Source organism: Mesocricetus auratus, unplaced genomic scaffold (genome assembly GCF_017639785.1).
Source record: "Mesocricetus auratus isolate SY011 unplaced genomic scaffold, BCM_Maur_2.0 Super-Scaffold_4256, whole genome shotgun sequence".
Classification (NCBI taxonomy): Eukaryota; Metazoa; Chordata; class Mammalia; order Rodentia; family Cricetidae; genus Mesocricetus; species Mesocricetus auratus.
The window spans coordinates 109,067,687-109,086,282 of record NW_024429182.1 but is presented as its reverse complement, the minus strand read 5'-3'; the positions used below and the strand labels follow the sequence as shown (position 1 = coordinate 109,086,282).

The window sequence follows — 18,596 nt, the reverse complement described above, 5'->3', positions numbered from 1 at the left end:
TTCTGGCAAGCTTCCTGCTGCCTGGATAGTGGGTGGGTCACCAGTGACAGTCAAATGTATGCTATTTCTGTGGATGGGCTTGGGTGCTTGGGAATACATTTTCCATATCTGTAACTCTCAGTATAAAGAGTGGAAGGGTTAACTGCAGGCCTGAGAGAGCTGATGACCCAGCTTTGCCTCCTGAGGGCTGACATTCTGAACTGAATGCCTCAGCACTTCCTTCCTTCCTACTATTCTGTTCCCCAGGAGACAGCAAACAGAAGTCAGTGTGATGCAAAACTGTGGGGCCTGGCAGGTTGTCTCCATGGAAGCACTGTGAAGACTGGGTCTGGGGCCCCTGGAGCCCATCCAACTCAGGACACTACAGTGATGTTTCCTTTACCCTTTAGCTGGCAGAGATGGTAAGCATGCAGCCTGCTAAGCAGTAGCTTGACAATTTGCAATCCTCAGACCAGCACTTGTGGAGCACGGGTGTCACCTGGTGGCCAGAGCTGGAGTAACCAATATTACCACAGCCAGAGGATTCCCAGAAATCCTTGTGAAGTGGGGATCATAGTGGCTACAAATTCTAATGATGCTCACACAATGTCCACACCACATCTCTTCCCAGCTGTCCTGCACTGTCCATTCTTTAGGCTTAGGTCATGCTGGGCTCTGTCTTCACAGTCATATCAATTGCAATATGTTTAGCCTCACTATCAGAAGCAATCCAACCCTCTACAATGTGTGGGATATTGACTTTGTTTTAAGCCCTGAATGAAGCACAGGGATTAAAATCACCAAAAAATAGTTCCTTCAACAGACTTGTGCTAAGATATTAGTGAGCAAAAAATAAAAAAGACACAGGTGGCAAAACATTCATAAGCTGTGAACCAAAGGGATGATAATCTACGAACCTCAGGAATTCTTCCAAAGTGCATCGATGATGTAAAGGGTAGGACTTGAGAGAACGACAAAGACAAGGACATTCCAGGCATGGACAGAACAAGGAGACCACAATGGGTCCAGGAAACTGTGAGGATGGCTGTAGACATTTGTGTATCTGGTGGAGGAAACATGACTGAGTTATCTTGGGCTGCAAGCCAGTTTCTCAGTCTGAACATCCCAGATGAGCCACTGCAAGGTTTAAAGTCATAAATAAACAAGTTGTTTTATTCTGCTTTATTTTTTTCTTTTTGAAAACAGATTCTTATCTCATACATCCATACCAGTTTCTATTCCAGTCATTCCTCCTAGCTTCCCCATTTAAGTCTATTTAGATCTATTTAAGGCAAGCATAAAAGGAGGTTGGTTAGGTAAAATACGTTCCAGTGACAAGATAATTGAAGGGACACTGTTATGAGCCTGTTATGTGCCAAGTGGTATTCATACCCAGCACCTTCCTCAGAGTAATATTCATTCTGAAGAGTAATGATGGTAGAAGCCCAAGATGTCCTAGAAGAAGAATGGATAGGATGTTGGTGATCCATGAGTAAGAGAGATGTGTCAACATTCCTGCCTAACTGATAGGGAAGGAAGTTAAGGCACACAAGACTGGAATGGAGGGCAAAGGAAACACTTGAGAGAATAGGAAACACATATGCTTTGGGGTACAGTCAGAAAACATCACAAGAAAGTTTGGAGCACAAATTCATTATTCACAAATTAATATTATAACAATTGCTTCTCGAATCACATGAAAATTCAGAATAATTCTTGTAAAAGTATTAATAAACTGCTCATACAACACTGAAGCAGGACAGCCCTAGAAAATAACCCTGTAAGTTTTCACTGTCTTCGGCCTAGAAGTTTATTCACCAAAAACAACTTTATATCTCTTTCTTTAGCTAATTCCTGGAACCTAACACCCAACCCAACCTCATATAGTGGCATAGGTCTGTGATCTCAGCTGTGCTGGAGGCTTGCAGGTGGAACACAAGTTTGCAGACTGCCTAAGCTACAAAGTGAATTCAGAGCCAGCCCGAGCATTGTAATGAGGTTCTGAGTCAAAATAAGTAAAAATGGAGCTGGATTTGTATCTCAACAGTAAAGAACGTGCCTAGCATGAGTAAGGCCCTGAAATTCATGCTTAATAATGAAGACAAAATACCTATCCAGTTGTGGCAGTTGCAGAAAGTCTCCTCTGAGCATGCCCTGCCACCAGCCACTCTTGCCCATGCATTGGCTGTGCTATGATTCTGATACCACTTATACCCCAGCTCTCATCTCTCACTATAATACTGTGAAGTGTAATATAGGCTAATGCAGTTAAAAATTTATGCCTGGGCCTTAAAATGCAGTCCAAAATTATTTGACATCACTACCGTCAAGAGGTAGAACTTACTGGAGTAAGTTTGTGACTGCTTTGAGAAACCAAATATGACAGAAGTGATCATCAGCTATCTGGTGAGTTCTGTGGCTAGATAACTCCTAGAAATATGCTGTGGAATAATCCTTCTGTACATTGTGAATTTGTATTACTCTTGTTGGTCAATAAAAATCTAATAGACAGGCAGCCAGACAAAAAGTATAGATGGGGTGATCAAACAGAGGAGCTGGGAAGAAGAAGGGCAGATTCAGGGGAGATGCCAGCCATCAGCAGAGGAAACAAGGCATGTGGAAAATGAGGTGGCATGCCAGGAGTCACGTGACAAAGTATAGATAAGAAATATGGGTTAATTTAAGTGTAAGAATTAGATAGTAAGAAGCTTGAGATATCAGTCAAGCATTTACAAGTAATATTAAGCCTCTGAGCGATTATTTGGGAACTGTTGGGTGGGAGAGAAATGTTCAACTACAAAATAGTCTTTTCCTTAATTCCACTGTCATAGTAGAAACATTGCAGTGAAAGGCTAAATGTAGGAATCCTTTTGACTGCTCATTAGAACTGGAGGCCTTCAAAGTGTCCCAGCACAAACTACAGATGTGTGAGTGAAGAAGCCATTTGAGAGGAGAATTATCCATCTTTTGTCATTTTGTTCCAATTTCTTTCCAGAGGAGGCCTCAGAAGGTCCATGTTGGAATTTCTGGTCCAAAATAAGTGATCATGAAAAAAATAAATGTATTGCGCACACAACCGTTCCCTTGAGTAAAGTGCTGGCAACAGCATTTCTCCAAACAGAAGGTAGGTGGTCCTGTAAGTCTATGCCTGGGCCTTCTGCCTATGATCCAGGAAAAATGACACTGGCATCTTATCTCTGACAGGAGATAAATTTAGTTCCTTATCTTTGGTAATTCTAACTTCCCACTATTCTAATTCTTTTTGTCACATTGAAAGGATTATTCAAATATGCTAAAAGCATTCAAGAGCCAGAGGGAGGTTCATCAAATGAAAGTGTATGTCCTAACAAGCCTGAGGACCTGTGGTTGATTCCTGGAACCCATAGTAGAGGGAGGTAACTGACTCTGAAAAGTTCTTCTCTGACCTCTACAATCGTGATGTGGTCCATGTGTGTCGTGCATGCATGTGTATGCATGAGTGTATGCACACACAAATCCAAACATAGAGCAAGTAAAATATTCTTTTAAAAAGTCACTCATTTCTTCAGCTCTAGATGTCAGCATTCTTCGGTTGTCTGTAGTTCTTCATGTAGGGTTGGGGCCTCCTTTTTCTCATCCACATTAGCATGTCTTTTACTGTTGTCCTTGTTTAAGCAGTCATGTTGGTGAGACTTTATGGGTGTAGCTTCTAACATTCCCTGGAAACACAACTTCACAGGAAACACCCGGTTCCACTGACTCTTACAATCTTTCCATCCCCTCTTCTGCAAAGATCAAATGGTCAACCATGAAAACATATATACAAGCAACATATAGACTAAGTAAGTTGGACTTATTTATTTAGGAATACACTACAGATCTCTATATTATTATATCTAAAATTGTACTTACATATTTGGGAATACACATATAAATACATACACACAAATCAACAGTTAATGAAAAAAGAGGCTCTGGCCATGAATTTGAAAGGGAAGAGGAACAGCGTATGGGAGGGTTTGGAGGAAGAGAAGAAATAATACAGTCTGGCTTGGAATTAAAGATGAAATCCAGGATGAGCTTGAACTCATGAAAATCCTTCTGCCTCAGCTTCCCAAGAGGAAATTCTAATAACTACTTAACAAACATTTTCTATGTTCACAGATGACATGTCAGCGAATAAAGCAGAGATCTCTGTGATAAAGGAGCTGATGACATGTCAGTCATTTACCGTAGTGAAGGACACTGAGTGCTAAAGATTATAGAGAATATACAACAGGTTAAAGATGCTAAAATGGAACAAACTACTGGAAATAAGCTATTTTAGGAACACCTTGAAGGTAAAGCCTTCATGAGAACCTCAATTATGGGCCCAATACTTCTCATTTATACAATTAAGATGGATGTATGGAGAGGGCTTGAAATTTCACTCCCAAATGACCTGCTGAATGTGGTTACAGCAGTGATTAATTATAATTTTCCAATCCTCCCAGAATCTACACAACTAGCAATGCAATCCAAATACTAGATTTACCGAATACAAAGCTATACTCTAACTCAGCAGTTCTCAACCTGTCCTTTTCACAGGGGTCATATAAGACCATGAGAGAACAGATCCTTACATTATGATTCACAACAGTAGCGAGATTACACATATGAAGTAGCAATGAAAATAATTTTATGGTTGGGGTCGCCACAACACAAGAAACTGCATTAAAGGGTCAAAGCATTAGGAAGGTTGAGTTTTGGGGGATGCCCTTCTGTATCCTGTTAATATATGTTTCTCTTTTTGGTTGATGAGTAAATCTGTTTCTGTCAATGGACAGGCAGCATGTAGCCGGGTAGGAAGTATAGGTGGGGTTACCAGACTGGGAGAAGGTAGGCAAGAGAAACAGAGAGTTGCCAGAGAGATGTCATGTAGCCACTAAAGGAGTAAAATGCCAGAGCATTATGGGTAAGTCACAGCTTTGTGGCAATACATAGTTTAATAGAAATGGGTTAATAATTAAGAGAGAGATAACCAATAAGAAGCCTGAGCCATTGGCCAAACAGTCGTAATTAATATAAGCCTCTGTGTATTTATTTGGGACTAAAAGGCTGCAGAACCAGGTGGGACAGAAACTTCATCTACAGTGGACAACCACTGCTCTAATTCAACAAAATGTCATTTTATATTTAGTCTTATTCAAGAAATGGTTGCCTAAGTAACCTACATTTACAAAGATTTTCTTTATTTTTGTTTTGTCAGTTTATTAGTTTAGTTTTACATTTTGGTTTAGACTACCTTTTGAATTGAATATATATATACATATATATTTAAATTAATTTTTTAGTAGTCTGTAAAGAGAATCAAGATCATATTCTTGTTATATGACTAGCATGTATGAGATTTTTTCCTTCAGTGAAGAACCCCAATGCCTTCCAAAGATTCAGCAACTGGATACTGAACTCATGTTTCCTTGGTTTTTTGTATGCCTTTACATCACCCCGGAATGGCATGTTTCTTCTCCAGTTTTATAATGAGCTTTGAAATTCAGGAGCCTCTTTTAGCTTTGTTAATTTTTCAGAGGAATTTGGGCTAAATGTTTCTTTTACATGGTGTGTGTGTAATCAGTAAGGTAAATTGCCTTGATTGATTTTCCAACTGACTGATACTCAATCTTGAATTTTAAGGATAAGTCCCACTTGGTTACAAGGTATTGTCATTTTTATTCTTAGGTTTGAAACTGGGAGAATGCTAGCTTTGTAGAATGAAACAGGCAGATTCTCCCATTTGCTGGAGGCGTGTACATACAGTTTGGTCTATTTATTACTGTTGGTGAACCTCACCTGTGTACACAGCTGAGCCTGGAGTTTTAAATTCAGTGTCTCTAATAGTGTTCTTCTTTTCTGATCTTTTTTAGTTTGTAATTTAGTTCATTTTGGATTAATATATCAAGATAATAAAGACTGGGTAAGGGACAGAAATTTACAATAAACAAAAATGTATTGGGTGATGGTTCTAGAGGCTGCAAAGTTCAAGACTGATACTCCAGCACCTGGTGAGGACCTTCGTGCTGTGCAATCCAGAGCGGAAGACACATTTTTACAGGGTTAAAATAGTGATGGAGAACAAGGGAGGCCAAAATCAGTTCTTATAAGGAAACTACTCTCCCCAGTAACCAATCTGTTTCCTAGACTCTGGCATTACTATGGTCACTTCTCAGTGCCTCCAAGCTGGGGACCAAACTGCCAGGCTACTTTGAAACAATAGCAGATCTTACTGTAGCCAGGGTCTTACTATCACATCGTGTTTTACTATAAAGTTTGAAATAGTTTCTATTGCTGTGTCTTCAAGTTATGCAATTCTCTTTTACTGTCTAATCCGCTGTTAATCTACATATTCTAATAGACTTCACAGTTTACATTCCTTATGTTACTCTCTGATCCACTCTCTATCTTATGCCTTTGCTCATCCTCTCGCCCTTGTTTCCATCCTCTACCTTTTTGGATGTATAGCACAGAGTTACAATGTCCTTCTACAGTAATTCCTTTATCATTGTCCATGCTGGTTTTATTTCCATTTGTTTCCTTGCTTGTGGGTTATATTTTCTGATATTTTGAATGTCTGGCCATTTATGATTGGGCACCAAACATTTTGAGATTGATCTAGTATTGCCATAAATATTCTTATAATTTGCTCTAAGAGTGATTTAGCAGACAAAAATTTAGAAATAAAATATAAACAGACATTTTATCATGTGATGCATTCCATAATGGCATCTTCATGTATGAATATCATGTACTTTGGCCTATTCCATCCCCATTGCTCTCCCTTTTCCCATCCCATCTCCCCATCTCTGCTACTCTTCTTCCTCTTCCACATGGGAGAAAGCATGGTATATTTTCGTCTGGCTTACTTTGCTTAATTAATGTAGTGATATTTAGTTGTTTCCTGAAAGTGGATTTCATTCTTTATGGCTAATAAAAGTTCCATTGTGTATGCATACTACATTTTCTTTAGCCATTCATCTGTGGATAGACACCTATGCTAATTCTATAACCTAGCTCTTGTGAACAGTGTTGCAATAAACAAGGACATACACACACACACACACACACACACACACACACACACACAGAGAGAGAGAGAGAGAGAGAGAGAGAGAGAGAGAGAGAGAGAGATTGAACATATTTGTCAATTTTTAGTTTTTGAGAAACCTCTATACTAATTTCCATAATGTCTGGACTAATTTACAATTCCAACATTTTTTTCTTTTTATTATTTATTTTTAAATTTAAATTTAAATTAGAAACAAGGTTGCTTCACAAGTCAGTTACAGGTCCCTCTCCGTTTCCTTCCCCTCCTCCCGTGCCCTTCCCCCAACCCCCCCCCCCAATATCCCCTCATTTCCCCAGGGAGGGTGAGGCCCTCCTTGGGGTTGTTCATAGTCTGTCATTTCATCCAGGGCAGGGCCTAGACCCTCCCCCCAAGAGTTCAGGGTGAGAGTGCATCTCACATTGTTGGATGGGAGTCCAAAGTCCATTTGTATACTAGGGATAAATACTGATCTACTGCCCAAGGCTCAACAGATTACCTAGGCCTCCTCACAGTTTTTACTGCAATTTTGAGGCTGTTTTTAAAATCACGGTATGTAAGATCAAGACAGTCTTAAGAATAGGGCTTTCTGCCTACTCTGGAATTCTTTGACTTATGACTTCCTTCTCTGGCTAGGACACACGTTTCACTGCCCTATGTGAATTCAGTGATCCCTCCCAATCTTTTCACATGACCCAACCGCACCCCTCCAGGGACTCTGTGATCTCAGTGTAGACACTGTGAACTCAGCTTAAGCATGCTCCTTTTATTGCCAAGTATCATCAGTTCAGCCCTCTCCTCCTGCATTCTGCTCTTTGAACTTTACCCACTCTGGTCTGTCTGGATTCAGCACTGTGTTGTCCTCACAGGGAAAGGCCAGGACTCTAGTTCTCTTTCCCTGAGCTGCCACAGAAAACCTCTTTGCAGATGTCACCTACAGTTTAATTCTGTGTTTCTTCTTTTAGGGACTTTGTTTAATGGCGCAAGCCTGTTCTTTTATCTAGGCTAGAAATGAGTATCACAGTAATTTCTGGAGGCAGGGTTTTTATTTCACTGCTGTAATGATTATATTAAGGAAAAAGAGTAAATGGTGATATTTTCACTTAAAATTTGAAGTCCTAGATATCAGAGTTCAAATTCTAGTATTGTTACCTTGGACAAATTAACAGTTTCTTTGACTGCAACTCCCTAAGTGATAATGCAGAATTAATAATAGCTACCCCATGTAATGTGAGAACTGAGTGTGATATAAACAATCCACCACTGATCAGAGAATTGACTCTTATACCTGTTTCTTTCCTTCACCTTAGAGAAGGATTATTAGGAGAAAGTCCTTATTAGAACACAGCCTATCTGGACAAGTGATCAGAATTCTTCAGAGCTTCTGTTAGAAAAAAATAAAACCTAAAACATAATATGCAAAGAAGAAGCCAGACACAAAGAGGAATTCTGGGAAAACTGCCCATGGCTTTTATTCCATAAAATTGAAGGGGAAAGCCTTGTATCCTGCCCTGTCTACTTCTGGTTTAGATTTGGCAGATTTTAAATGGGGGTCATTCCAGAATTTCAACTCTGTTAGGAAAAACAAACAAACAACAGGAACAGATGACAAATCATTTGTTCAAACTCAAAGCCAAACTGACCTCTACTGCTGCTGGGATAGTAGTGAAGGCCAATTTCTAGAGTATTAACAAAATCATTTGTAAGGATAACATTTTCCAGACATTTCTAGAGATAGCAAGGGATAAAGTTATGGTCTGCAGACCCTGAAGTTCGAGGGCATCCCGCAGACAGCCTCTGAGAACACCACCTCTGTGTAAGGCACTGCCAAGGAGAATAAACTAAAATATGTACGGCATGACTTAAAGAGCAAAGGTGAGAGCACAGCTTATCAGAAACAAACTGGCTGTGCTTTTTGGAAGGCCCAAGCACACTGCTGCCGAGGTCAAAGGTTTCCCAAGGGCCTCTCATGTAAAGATGGCACAGTTAGCCAGGGTAAACTGGTCCAAACTGAATATGCTTTGGCTGCTGTAGCCGGAGAAGCCCCTTCAGTGGAAATTGGGCTGCAAATGGTGTGTCCCTGCATCCCCCCAAACAGAAACCCATTCTTTATTATAGGTAGAACAATTACACACAGGTTTGGTATATAGTGGTGTGGACCTTCTTCAAAAGGCTTGTGCAGAACCTGAAACCTCTCAGTGATATTGTTTTGTTTGCAAAGAACCCAATCCCACAGCCCAGTTGGAACAGGAAGCAGCTTGCAGGATACAAGAAGAGATCTAGTCAGGTGGTGCTGTTCCCGTTGGAGTTTCTTTGCTTTTCCAGTGTAATTGGAATATACAGACATATTCATTCCAGTCAGATCAGTCTAGAAATATTTTTCCTGGAAAACTACTACAATAAAAAGAGCTACATGAATGGAAACACAGTCCCCGAGGAAAAAATATCCCAAGGATATGGACTTTAAGATGCCATTCATATGGCCATCTTAACCAGAAAACTGTGAAGAGCAAATGACTGAAAAGACAACTCAGTGGTTAAAAGCACTTGCTACACAATCATGAGGACCAGACGGTACCCAAAGAACATGCTGGATGTTCAGGATTCATCTTTAATCTGAGCTCAGAGATGGGCAGAGACAGAACGATCACTGAGGCTCAATAAAATTCAAGCTCCAAGTTCAGAGAGAAGCCCAGACTCAAAGGAATGGGTGACGAATAGAAGCCATCTGATGCTTTCTTCTGGCCTCCATACATGAACCTAAATACACATGTGTATTCAGTCACACTTTTTCACAATAGGTGAAAAAAATCAATAATTCTTAAAAATAAAAGAAGAAATGACAGAAGACAACATAGAAGTTATGCTTAGGAACACAGTTGGAACTAAAAGATTCACTTCAATGGAGGTCAAATATTATTTGGCTGTCAGATAATAATAATAAAGTGATTGAAAAACCCAGAATTTCATGTATTGTCTCAACATTCTTAATTCTTTATTTTGTAGACTTTTGCAGAATTATTTATATGTCTTTTAGGGTTGATGTGTTTAAAGTAGCATTAATAAACCATAATTAGCATCATATGGGCAGAAGCAGAGGCTTGGAGAAAAGTCAGTGAAAGGAAGGGCATGATGGGAAACGAAACAGGTATGATTAAATGGAGGTGGCATGCATCAGAAACATTTTAGATCAAAAGTAATTGAGTTCTTGACTAATGGAACCAGAAATGATCAACATGAGTACCCTCAAAATGCTTAGAAATACATGGCCACTGGCTGGCTTAAGAATATCATCCAGGAAGTGAGCTTTTTCCATTTTTCTTCCCTGATATGTTCAATCTGGTGTTTTTCATCTTGTAACTTCTCACCAGATATTGAGAAAATTGCTACCACCATGTAGACACCATTAACCACCACTGGTGTGGAATGTAAGAACGTTGCTAAATGGCTTTTCTTGAAGAAAAAAATTCCTCTAAGTATCCCAGATGTCCCATTACATCTTATTAGCCTAAACAGCTGCAGGGACACTCTGAAGAAAAGTTGATTAGAAAAATAATGGCCAGTTGGATGAGGACGGAGGGAGAGAGTACTGGGAAAGACAACTGAAATCTTCTGTCATCTCTGGGATGAGTTAGAAACCTAGAGCAATGGAAACTCCCAGGAATCTAGGAGGGTGGCCCTAGCTAAGACTCCTAGCAATAGGATATATGAAGCCTCAAACAGCAATCTTATGTAACCAGGCAAGACTTCCAGTGGAGGAACTACAACATCAACCCAGCCACAAACACTTCAACCTGCAATTTGTCCTGCCTACAAGATGTGCTGGGATAAAGATGGCACAGAAACTGTGAGAGTGACCAACTAATGATTGGCCCAGCTGGAGATCCATATCCTGAGAGGGAATTTGCCACCGAGGACCAGGACCCAGAAGCAGGATACCTTCTAGTCCAAACATGACTAAAGTCAGTGAAATAATGCCTAATGATACTCTGCTTTACTCATAGACTGGTGCCTAGCCCAACTGTCATTAGAGTCTTCACCAGTAACTGATGGAAACAGATGCAGAGACCCACAGCCAAACATTAGGTAGAGCTTGGGGAATCCCACAGGAGAGAGGGATAAAGGACTTTAGGAGCCAGTGAGGTCAATGGCACTATTTGAAAACCCACACCAACTAACCTGGGCTCACAGGATCTCACAGAGACTGAACTGATAACTGGGGAGCTTTTGTGGTACCAACCTAGGCACCCTGAATATATATTATAGTTGTGTAATGTCATCTTCTTGTGAGACTCCTAACTATGACTCTTTTGCCTGCTTTTGGGACCCTTTCCTCCTACTGGATTACTTCATCCACCTTAATGGAAAAGGAGGTACCTAGTCTCACTGCAACTTTATATACCACAGCTGGCTGATATCCATGGGAGGCTCATCCATATCTTAAGAGAAACAGAGGAGTAGTAGAGAGGGGTGTGACTGGAAGAGGAGGAGGGAGGGAAAACACCGGTTGGAGTGAAAAATAAAACAACAACAAAAGTAAAAAGAAAATAATAGACAAAATACAGTGTTTTAGATGACTGTGTCTACTTGCAGGGGCTGGGAACAGTGCTGGCCCAATCATCAACCAGTGTTCCATCAGGAAGGAAGGAGTCAGTAGGTGAGAACTGACAATGACTGCAATCCAGTTTTTTATATGAATCTGAAGCTGAGAGATGGCTAGTGACTTCCTTAATCTTCCACTTGCTAGGTTCATTTATCTGGCTCTCTTGGGGCCCTACGAGTCTCGGCGCCAGTGTGGAACAATGACTGCAAATCTGCCCACTCAGGTTTTCATGCAACTGCATTTCTGTCCGTAGCCTTACATAGTTTTATTCATTTCACAAATTATATTTTAAGTGAAGAAAATCAAAAAACTACTCATCTAAAATCCCCTAAATACATTTACGTGCTTTTACCTTAATGAGGAAATAGCAGCTCTCCTTATGATCTTGGGGCTGATCATTTATGACATGTACACACTGAAGACACCGAAGGAGCAAGGTACCTGTCAACCCAGTTTGATCACTGGCCTCCACTCAGGGTTATTACTGCTTACAGACATGGTTCCTACTTTAATGACTCATAAAAACTCCCTGTTCTCCCATCACAGGCTGTACTCATCAGGCTTAGTCCAAGAGTGGATATCATCTGCCTCACATGTTACAGGAACTTAATGAAACAGCTGCACTTTGACTGGATTCAACTTACCTTTAATGAATGACAGGAAGAGAAAATACCTGCTTTTCTCCTCCTTTTTTTTTTATTTCTTTAATGAAGACTAGGTCTCACTTCGTAGTCCAGGCTTGCCCTAGCTCATCTGAATGACAGAATCATTACTGCAGGGTGACACTTCAGACAATACAGGTTGTGCTCACTGTAAAGGCACAACCATGCCCATCCCATTTCCCTATAAACCCAACAGCACAGCTTCAGGTCCCAACAAGACTAAGAGTTAGACTAATCCTTAGCTCGATTCACTTTGGATCTGAAATTAGCAGGCAAAAAATGTGTCTCTTGTTTTTCCTTCAAGAAGCTAATCTGGAGAAATAAATGTCAAGGAGAAGGAAGAAAACACATTCTTGGGAAGAGAAGGGGAAGGAGAAAAGGAACCAGGCTGAGGTGTGGGAATGGGACACAGAGAAGAGACAGGGAGAGGGAGAGAAAGGAGTAAAGAGGGACATGAAAAGAGACAGAGATGCAAAGAGGAGCAAAAGCAGAAAGAAGACATCCAAGGGTAAGCGGACACCTTGAGGCTTTGTTAACAATAACAAACTTTCCTCACACCCCTGTAGTGAGCAGCCATAAGGCACATGCCATGCTTTAGTCCTCTTTGTCTGTACTGAGCGCTTACTGCAGTTGCCAAATAATCTGGAAAGAAAATTCACTTAAAGGTTGATGAATGACTGAGAAAGGTTTAGCAGACATTAAGGAAACAGGCCTCAGAAATTAACTAGCTCATCTGAATGACAGAATCATTACTGCAGGGTGACACTTCAGACAATACAGGTTCACAGGCACACTTTGGAGAGATCAAGACTCTTCAAGCCACAGCAGAATAGTCACGCTAGAAAGCACAGTTCATGAAATGTTGAGCATGCACACCCAGAAATGGACACCCAACCTCCCACAGTCTACCAGAGCAGAAGGCGTTGCTGCTTCCTGCACTTGGCCTGATGCCCCTGCTGGTGTGTGTCTGTATGGCTTACTGGGGATTTTCTGTTTTTAGGGACAAAAGATAAAGAGGGACAAGGAAAGAGACAGAGATGTGAAGAAAAGCAAAAAGAGAAAGAAGATACTCAAAGGCATTTGTTAAGGATTCTGTCTGTCAGATGAAAGTCACCTGTTTTCTCTCGGTGTCGAGAATCACATTCATATCTCCTGCAGTTACACAGGGAAGGCTCTCTCTGCCTTGTTGAAGTTCTAGTACATGTGCCATTTGAGGCCAAGATCCTGTCCCACCCCTGCTCTCAGAAGTCACACATAATTATCAACAGCCTGCTTCTATTTCACCCAGATACATGGAGGAGGGCCTAGGTCCTCCCCCAAATGATGTGACAGACCTTGATGATCCCCCACAGAAGGCCTCACTATCCTTGGGGAGCGGGTGGGGGTGGGTTGGGGGGTTAGTAGGGGGCATGGGAGGATGGGAGGGAGAGGGAACAGGGGATTGATATGTAAAATGATTGTTTCTAAATAAAAAATGTTAAAATAAATAAATAAATAGTTGTAAGTAACAAGGACAGAAAAAAAATTAAGAATTATCAACAGCATCTACTCCTGGTAAACGTATCTCTTTCTGTTTATGGGGCAAACACAAAGTCGCTTTAGGCCCTAATTTGAAAGAAACAAAGCCCTACAATTGAAGACAACACTTCCCGAAGGGTCACTTCAGTCCTGACCCTTCTGCCATTGTGATTCCCCAAGACGATGCAGAGGTGGCACCAGGGAAGGCTTACCACATGGAAGGCACACATGCAACACATGCAATAACAGCCTCCTATTCTCTACCTCGCCACTCATCCCTTTCAAAGCCTCACACCAAGATTACTCATGTCTCATTCCCCTTTCTTGCTTGTTCTCTTGGTTGCTTGTTTTTAGTTACTGGAATTCTCCATGAAATGAAAATGAATGCTGTGGAGGTAAGCAACAGCTCAAAGTGTTAGGTGAGATGAAACTTACAAGACAGCTTAAGGTTACAATTCAGAAATGAATACTCGAACCTTTTCAGGGCAAAGAACAACTTCATAGCTGCACAAACTATGTGCCTTTAAAAAGAACAAGCCACAGGAAGGATTCACTGAATCCTGGAGCTAGTGACTTTACTGCTACAAAGGCAGCAAGAACACCTGGGTTTTCAGATCCCAGGAGCAATTCCCCTAGGGTCCAACAAGGGGCCACTAAACTACTACCACTGAGGGGAGCTATGCCACAGACAAGTGGACAATTCCTTGTGAGTTAAGGGTAAGAATGTCATGACTAATACGTCATCACAGGATCTTGACACTTGAGGATATGATAAATCACAGGCAGAAACTTGCTTTTGGTGCATTATCAACCAGACAAAATGTGAGCCTGGACGCATTCCACAGTAATGCATTTAAGGGCAAGAACAACATGAAAATACCCAGTGTGGGTTCTAGCACAAAAGATGTGCACATCCTCATTAAAGGTGGGCTATAGCTTCTGAGGGTAAAGTAAAAGACGACACTGTAAGTTCAGTAAAAATCACCTGAAGAAATAAAAACAAAGGAGAGAGCAACTGAATGACAATTATGCATAGAAAGCACGTTTAAAAGCACTGAAGCAAACATAGCATTTAGGAAAAAAGACAATAGTCTCAGGGATGGTTCAGGAATGAGTATCACAATGGACTAACTGGTGAAGGTGGTAAGAATCAAAGAGATCCCAGATAGTTTCTCTGTGTGCAATCTCAACCTTTGCTTGGTGCCAGTTCTAGGGTTTTACTAACATATGACATGACAGTTACATGGCTGCTCCAAAAGTACTGCTTTCACTCTGCACAAAGAGGCTGGGAAGACCAAGGAAATATCATTTAGGATAATCAATTCTGGTAGATGCTGGCCGAGGACATAATTTCTTCAGAACTTAAATAAATTGAAAAAGCAAAATGAAAATAAAAAAAAAACATGTTTTGGAATGGAGACATCTATTTGCCTTTATTTGTGATGACAGGGAGTTATCAATTGATACCTGATTAATTAGAGGTAGAAAGATGCACACTTTGATTGTCTTTAGGAACACCATGTTTTCTTCATGTTTGCTTGAAGAAGTACATTATCCTCATTAATCTATCACTGCAAGTCAGTGAGCTACCCTTCCAAGCTGCACATTCACTGCTGTATTCTGCTTCCTGGTGGTTATTTCCTGTTACATTTAAATGCAATAAAAACATGAGTGTACTCTGTTAAAAATATATCTTTTGTACAAATGCACCTTTTTGACCAGCAAGATTTTACTAAACATTTTTTTTATCACATCTCAATATGATTAACCATTCAGTATCACAGACTTTTAATGCCAATGCAAATAATAACTTATGGCTTAAAACAGATTTTCAATCTGACAGGAAAAATGCAACAGACATAAAATCTGAGAGGAGAAAATGAGGTGCAGTAGCCAGGCATTCTCAGTGCTTTAATACTTCATTCTTAAAAGTAAACACAGGACTAATTGTCAGTTCAATTCTAGTGAAGGAAAACCTAAAACTCCATTAATTGATCAGAGCTGAAGTCCAAAACCAAAATGACCCTCCAACCAATGGTATTATTAAATCAGAAGTTCACTCTAGAAAGCTAATCACAATGCAAAATTCTGACCAAACTGAAATGGTTCTCTTACATGGTGGCACTAGAGTCTGTGTCTTTTTGTAAGGGTTCAGTTTCCCCTAACACCAAGGTATAGGATTACATAAATAGAATTATACAAGGCTTTATGGAATTAAATATGGGCGATTAAGCATTTTTCATGTTTGGGTTAAAATTCCTGTCATAACACAAGTTCTACTGCATAACTTACAATGGCCTGAAACCTTTTTCTAGCAACAAAATTATATATTTAAAGATAATTCCTATATGTTACATTAACTGTAGACACACCATCAATTTTAGACTTTTATTAACCTAGAAAAGTACAGCTTTCCCCAGAAAAATGCAGTGATCATATTTCAGTCAGCTGTCTGGGACTGCTTCCATAATCAGCACCAACTGTCTGTTGTCCCTTAACTCCAGAGTGAACTGGTTAATAAACAGGAAGCAGAGGAGCAGAAATGCAATTAGGGAGAGTAGAACTCACAGCAATCACTGCATTTTCACATTTGTAGTTGTAAAACACACCTTTTAGGTGAGACATTTGAGAGGTTACCAACTGTCAAACTGGCCCAAAGCTCTTCTGTTCCATAGGATCATAACCCCTTCTAAAACACCAATGGCATTCAAACTGAGCTACGAAGAGTTCACTCATTATAAGTGAAAACAAACCTACTATGCCTGTAGGAGGTGTAAAGATTGGCCTTTAAGTATCTGCTTGACAATATTTGGGTGTAACACTCCTGTGAACACTGAGACATACTTTTCCCATGTATTTCAGTACATGGTTTCCATTTGTTCCTAACCTGATAGAAGCAGGTAAGGTCACTAAACTGCCAAACAGCCCACCTGGTCACAAAGAGAGAAAGAGAGATGGGACTGTCAGCTGAACAAAAGAGCATGGATACTACCATGACATTGGCCCAAATAATATGAGATCCATGTTTACATCCCTGAAATAAGGGTGGCCACTTTCTCCACAATTCCCATGGAGGGGTCTCCATATCTCCAATACTCCATAGCTATAGAAATCCATTCAAAGCTTAGAAATCACAGATTGAATCCCCATTTACCCGTCATCCTCTGTAAATCCTGAAGTGGAGAAATATTCTTAGCTTTGACCAAGAATTCTATTGGAATGAACTAAAGACATCTTTTAAAGTAATTTTAAGTATACTCTTATTATTATATTTCTACATAGATTATTCAACATTCTTTGTGGACATAATTTAATCAATAATATATCATCGTGTCAATACTACATGGTCCAGAATCAGATTCTGGCTACAGAGGAAGCTTAATTATTAAGCAATGCCTTTCTAAAAAGCTTCTGAATTTCTGATTGGTATGGAAAGAAAGAGAAAGCATCTCTTCGTTGAAGTAACACTGAGGTTCAGTTTGGGCCCCTTCTGTGTTGAACATAATTAACTCTTCTGGAGAAAATGGTGAAACACAGTCCATAAGTTACAATCAGGAAAAGTCTATGGGCAGCTCCGGTGTAACAACTGTGTATCGTGGGTCTAGTCTGGGGATGAAATTGTGAAATTCTCTAGATGCTTCAGTACCAAACACATCGAGGGCTTTGCGGTTCATGAGTGCAAACCTGTGAAAGAGAACACCAATGAGAAGCCATTAAGGACATCCATGAAGTAAACCAAGCACTTCCTCTGACTTAATTTTCAAAGAGTGGAAAGACAGGTTGGCAAGGCAAATTCCCCTGAAAATCAGTGGCAGTTTCAAACATTGCACAGGCACCTCAATGCCTAAGAGTCACTGCCCAGGATTACAAAGATGACCCCAAGGTCATAAACCACAGTCCTCAATTATTATTTCAAACACATCTAGAATGCTTTATATTAGATGGTTCTGAATACAAAGTGTGACTAGCCAGTATTTTTATGATGAAAAAAATCATAGGATTCTAAGAAAACAACTAGCTATTTAATATTTATCAATGAGACAAGGGTCTTAAATGTAAATGCTCTCATAGCTGAGACCTTAATGTCTCCCAACGAAAATACATCAAACCAAATATTCAAATATTTAATGATTAAAAAGCAAACAGCAGATAGGTTATCCAGTTTCTAATAAAATAGAGCAAACATATACTCTCTTGGGCACGCAAGATGACGTAAGAGGTAAAGGACTTTCTGCCAAGTCTGTCAGCGTGACTTCCATCCCTAGAACCATACGGTGACAAAAGAGGACTGACTATCACAAGTTGTTCTATAACCTCCACAGTGTGCACGCATGCGCGCGCGCGCGTGCGCGCGCACACACACACACACACACACACTACATAAGAGGCAATCTTTAAAAAAGACATAGCCTTATATTAACCATTATCCAAAAACAGAGATGAAGCAATATTAAGACCAATTTTAGTTGGTGCATGGGCTGAACCATTTAGGTCTTCCTTCTTATTCATGAATTTCTGGAGAAGATAGTTGAATGAAATTAATTTTGAATCACTGGGCAGAATTGATATACCAATATCCAATAAATATGACTTTTAGTTCTTTACCACATTAAGGTCCCTCCCAAATTATTCACTGGCAAAACTCCTGCATGTACAAAAATATCAATGACAAAAAGATGAAATTACAATAATATGTAAGCTACATTCTGTCAGAGCTAAGAGCAAGAATTCTAAAGTCACACTTTTGGTTTATAGCCCAGTTTTTTCACTTTCCGTG

The 18,596-nt window shown here is 40.1% G+C and overlaps 1 protein-coding gene across 5 annotated transcripts in view; it reads right to left on the bottom strand.

The window, feature by feature from the left end:
- Nucleotides 1-15,225: 15,225 nt before the first annotated feature.
- Nucleotides 15,226-18,596, bottom strand: part of Tmem135 (transmembrane protein 135) — a 190,335-nt gene continuing 186,964 nt past the window's right edge. For all 5 annotated transcript variants that reach the window (XM_040728820.1, XM_005085366.4, XM_040728821.1 and 2 more), the window contains one exon: nucleotides 15,226-17,503. In XM_040728820.1, coding sequence (XP_040584754.1) covers nucleotides 17,371-17,503 — 133 coding nt within the window. In that variant the 3' untranslated portion in view covers nucleotides 15,226-17,370. The remainder of the gene's footprint in view (nucleotides 17,504-18,596) is intronic.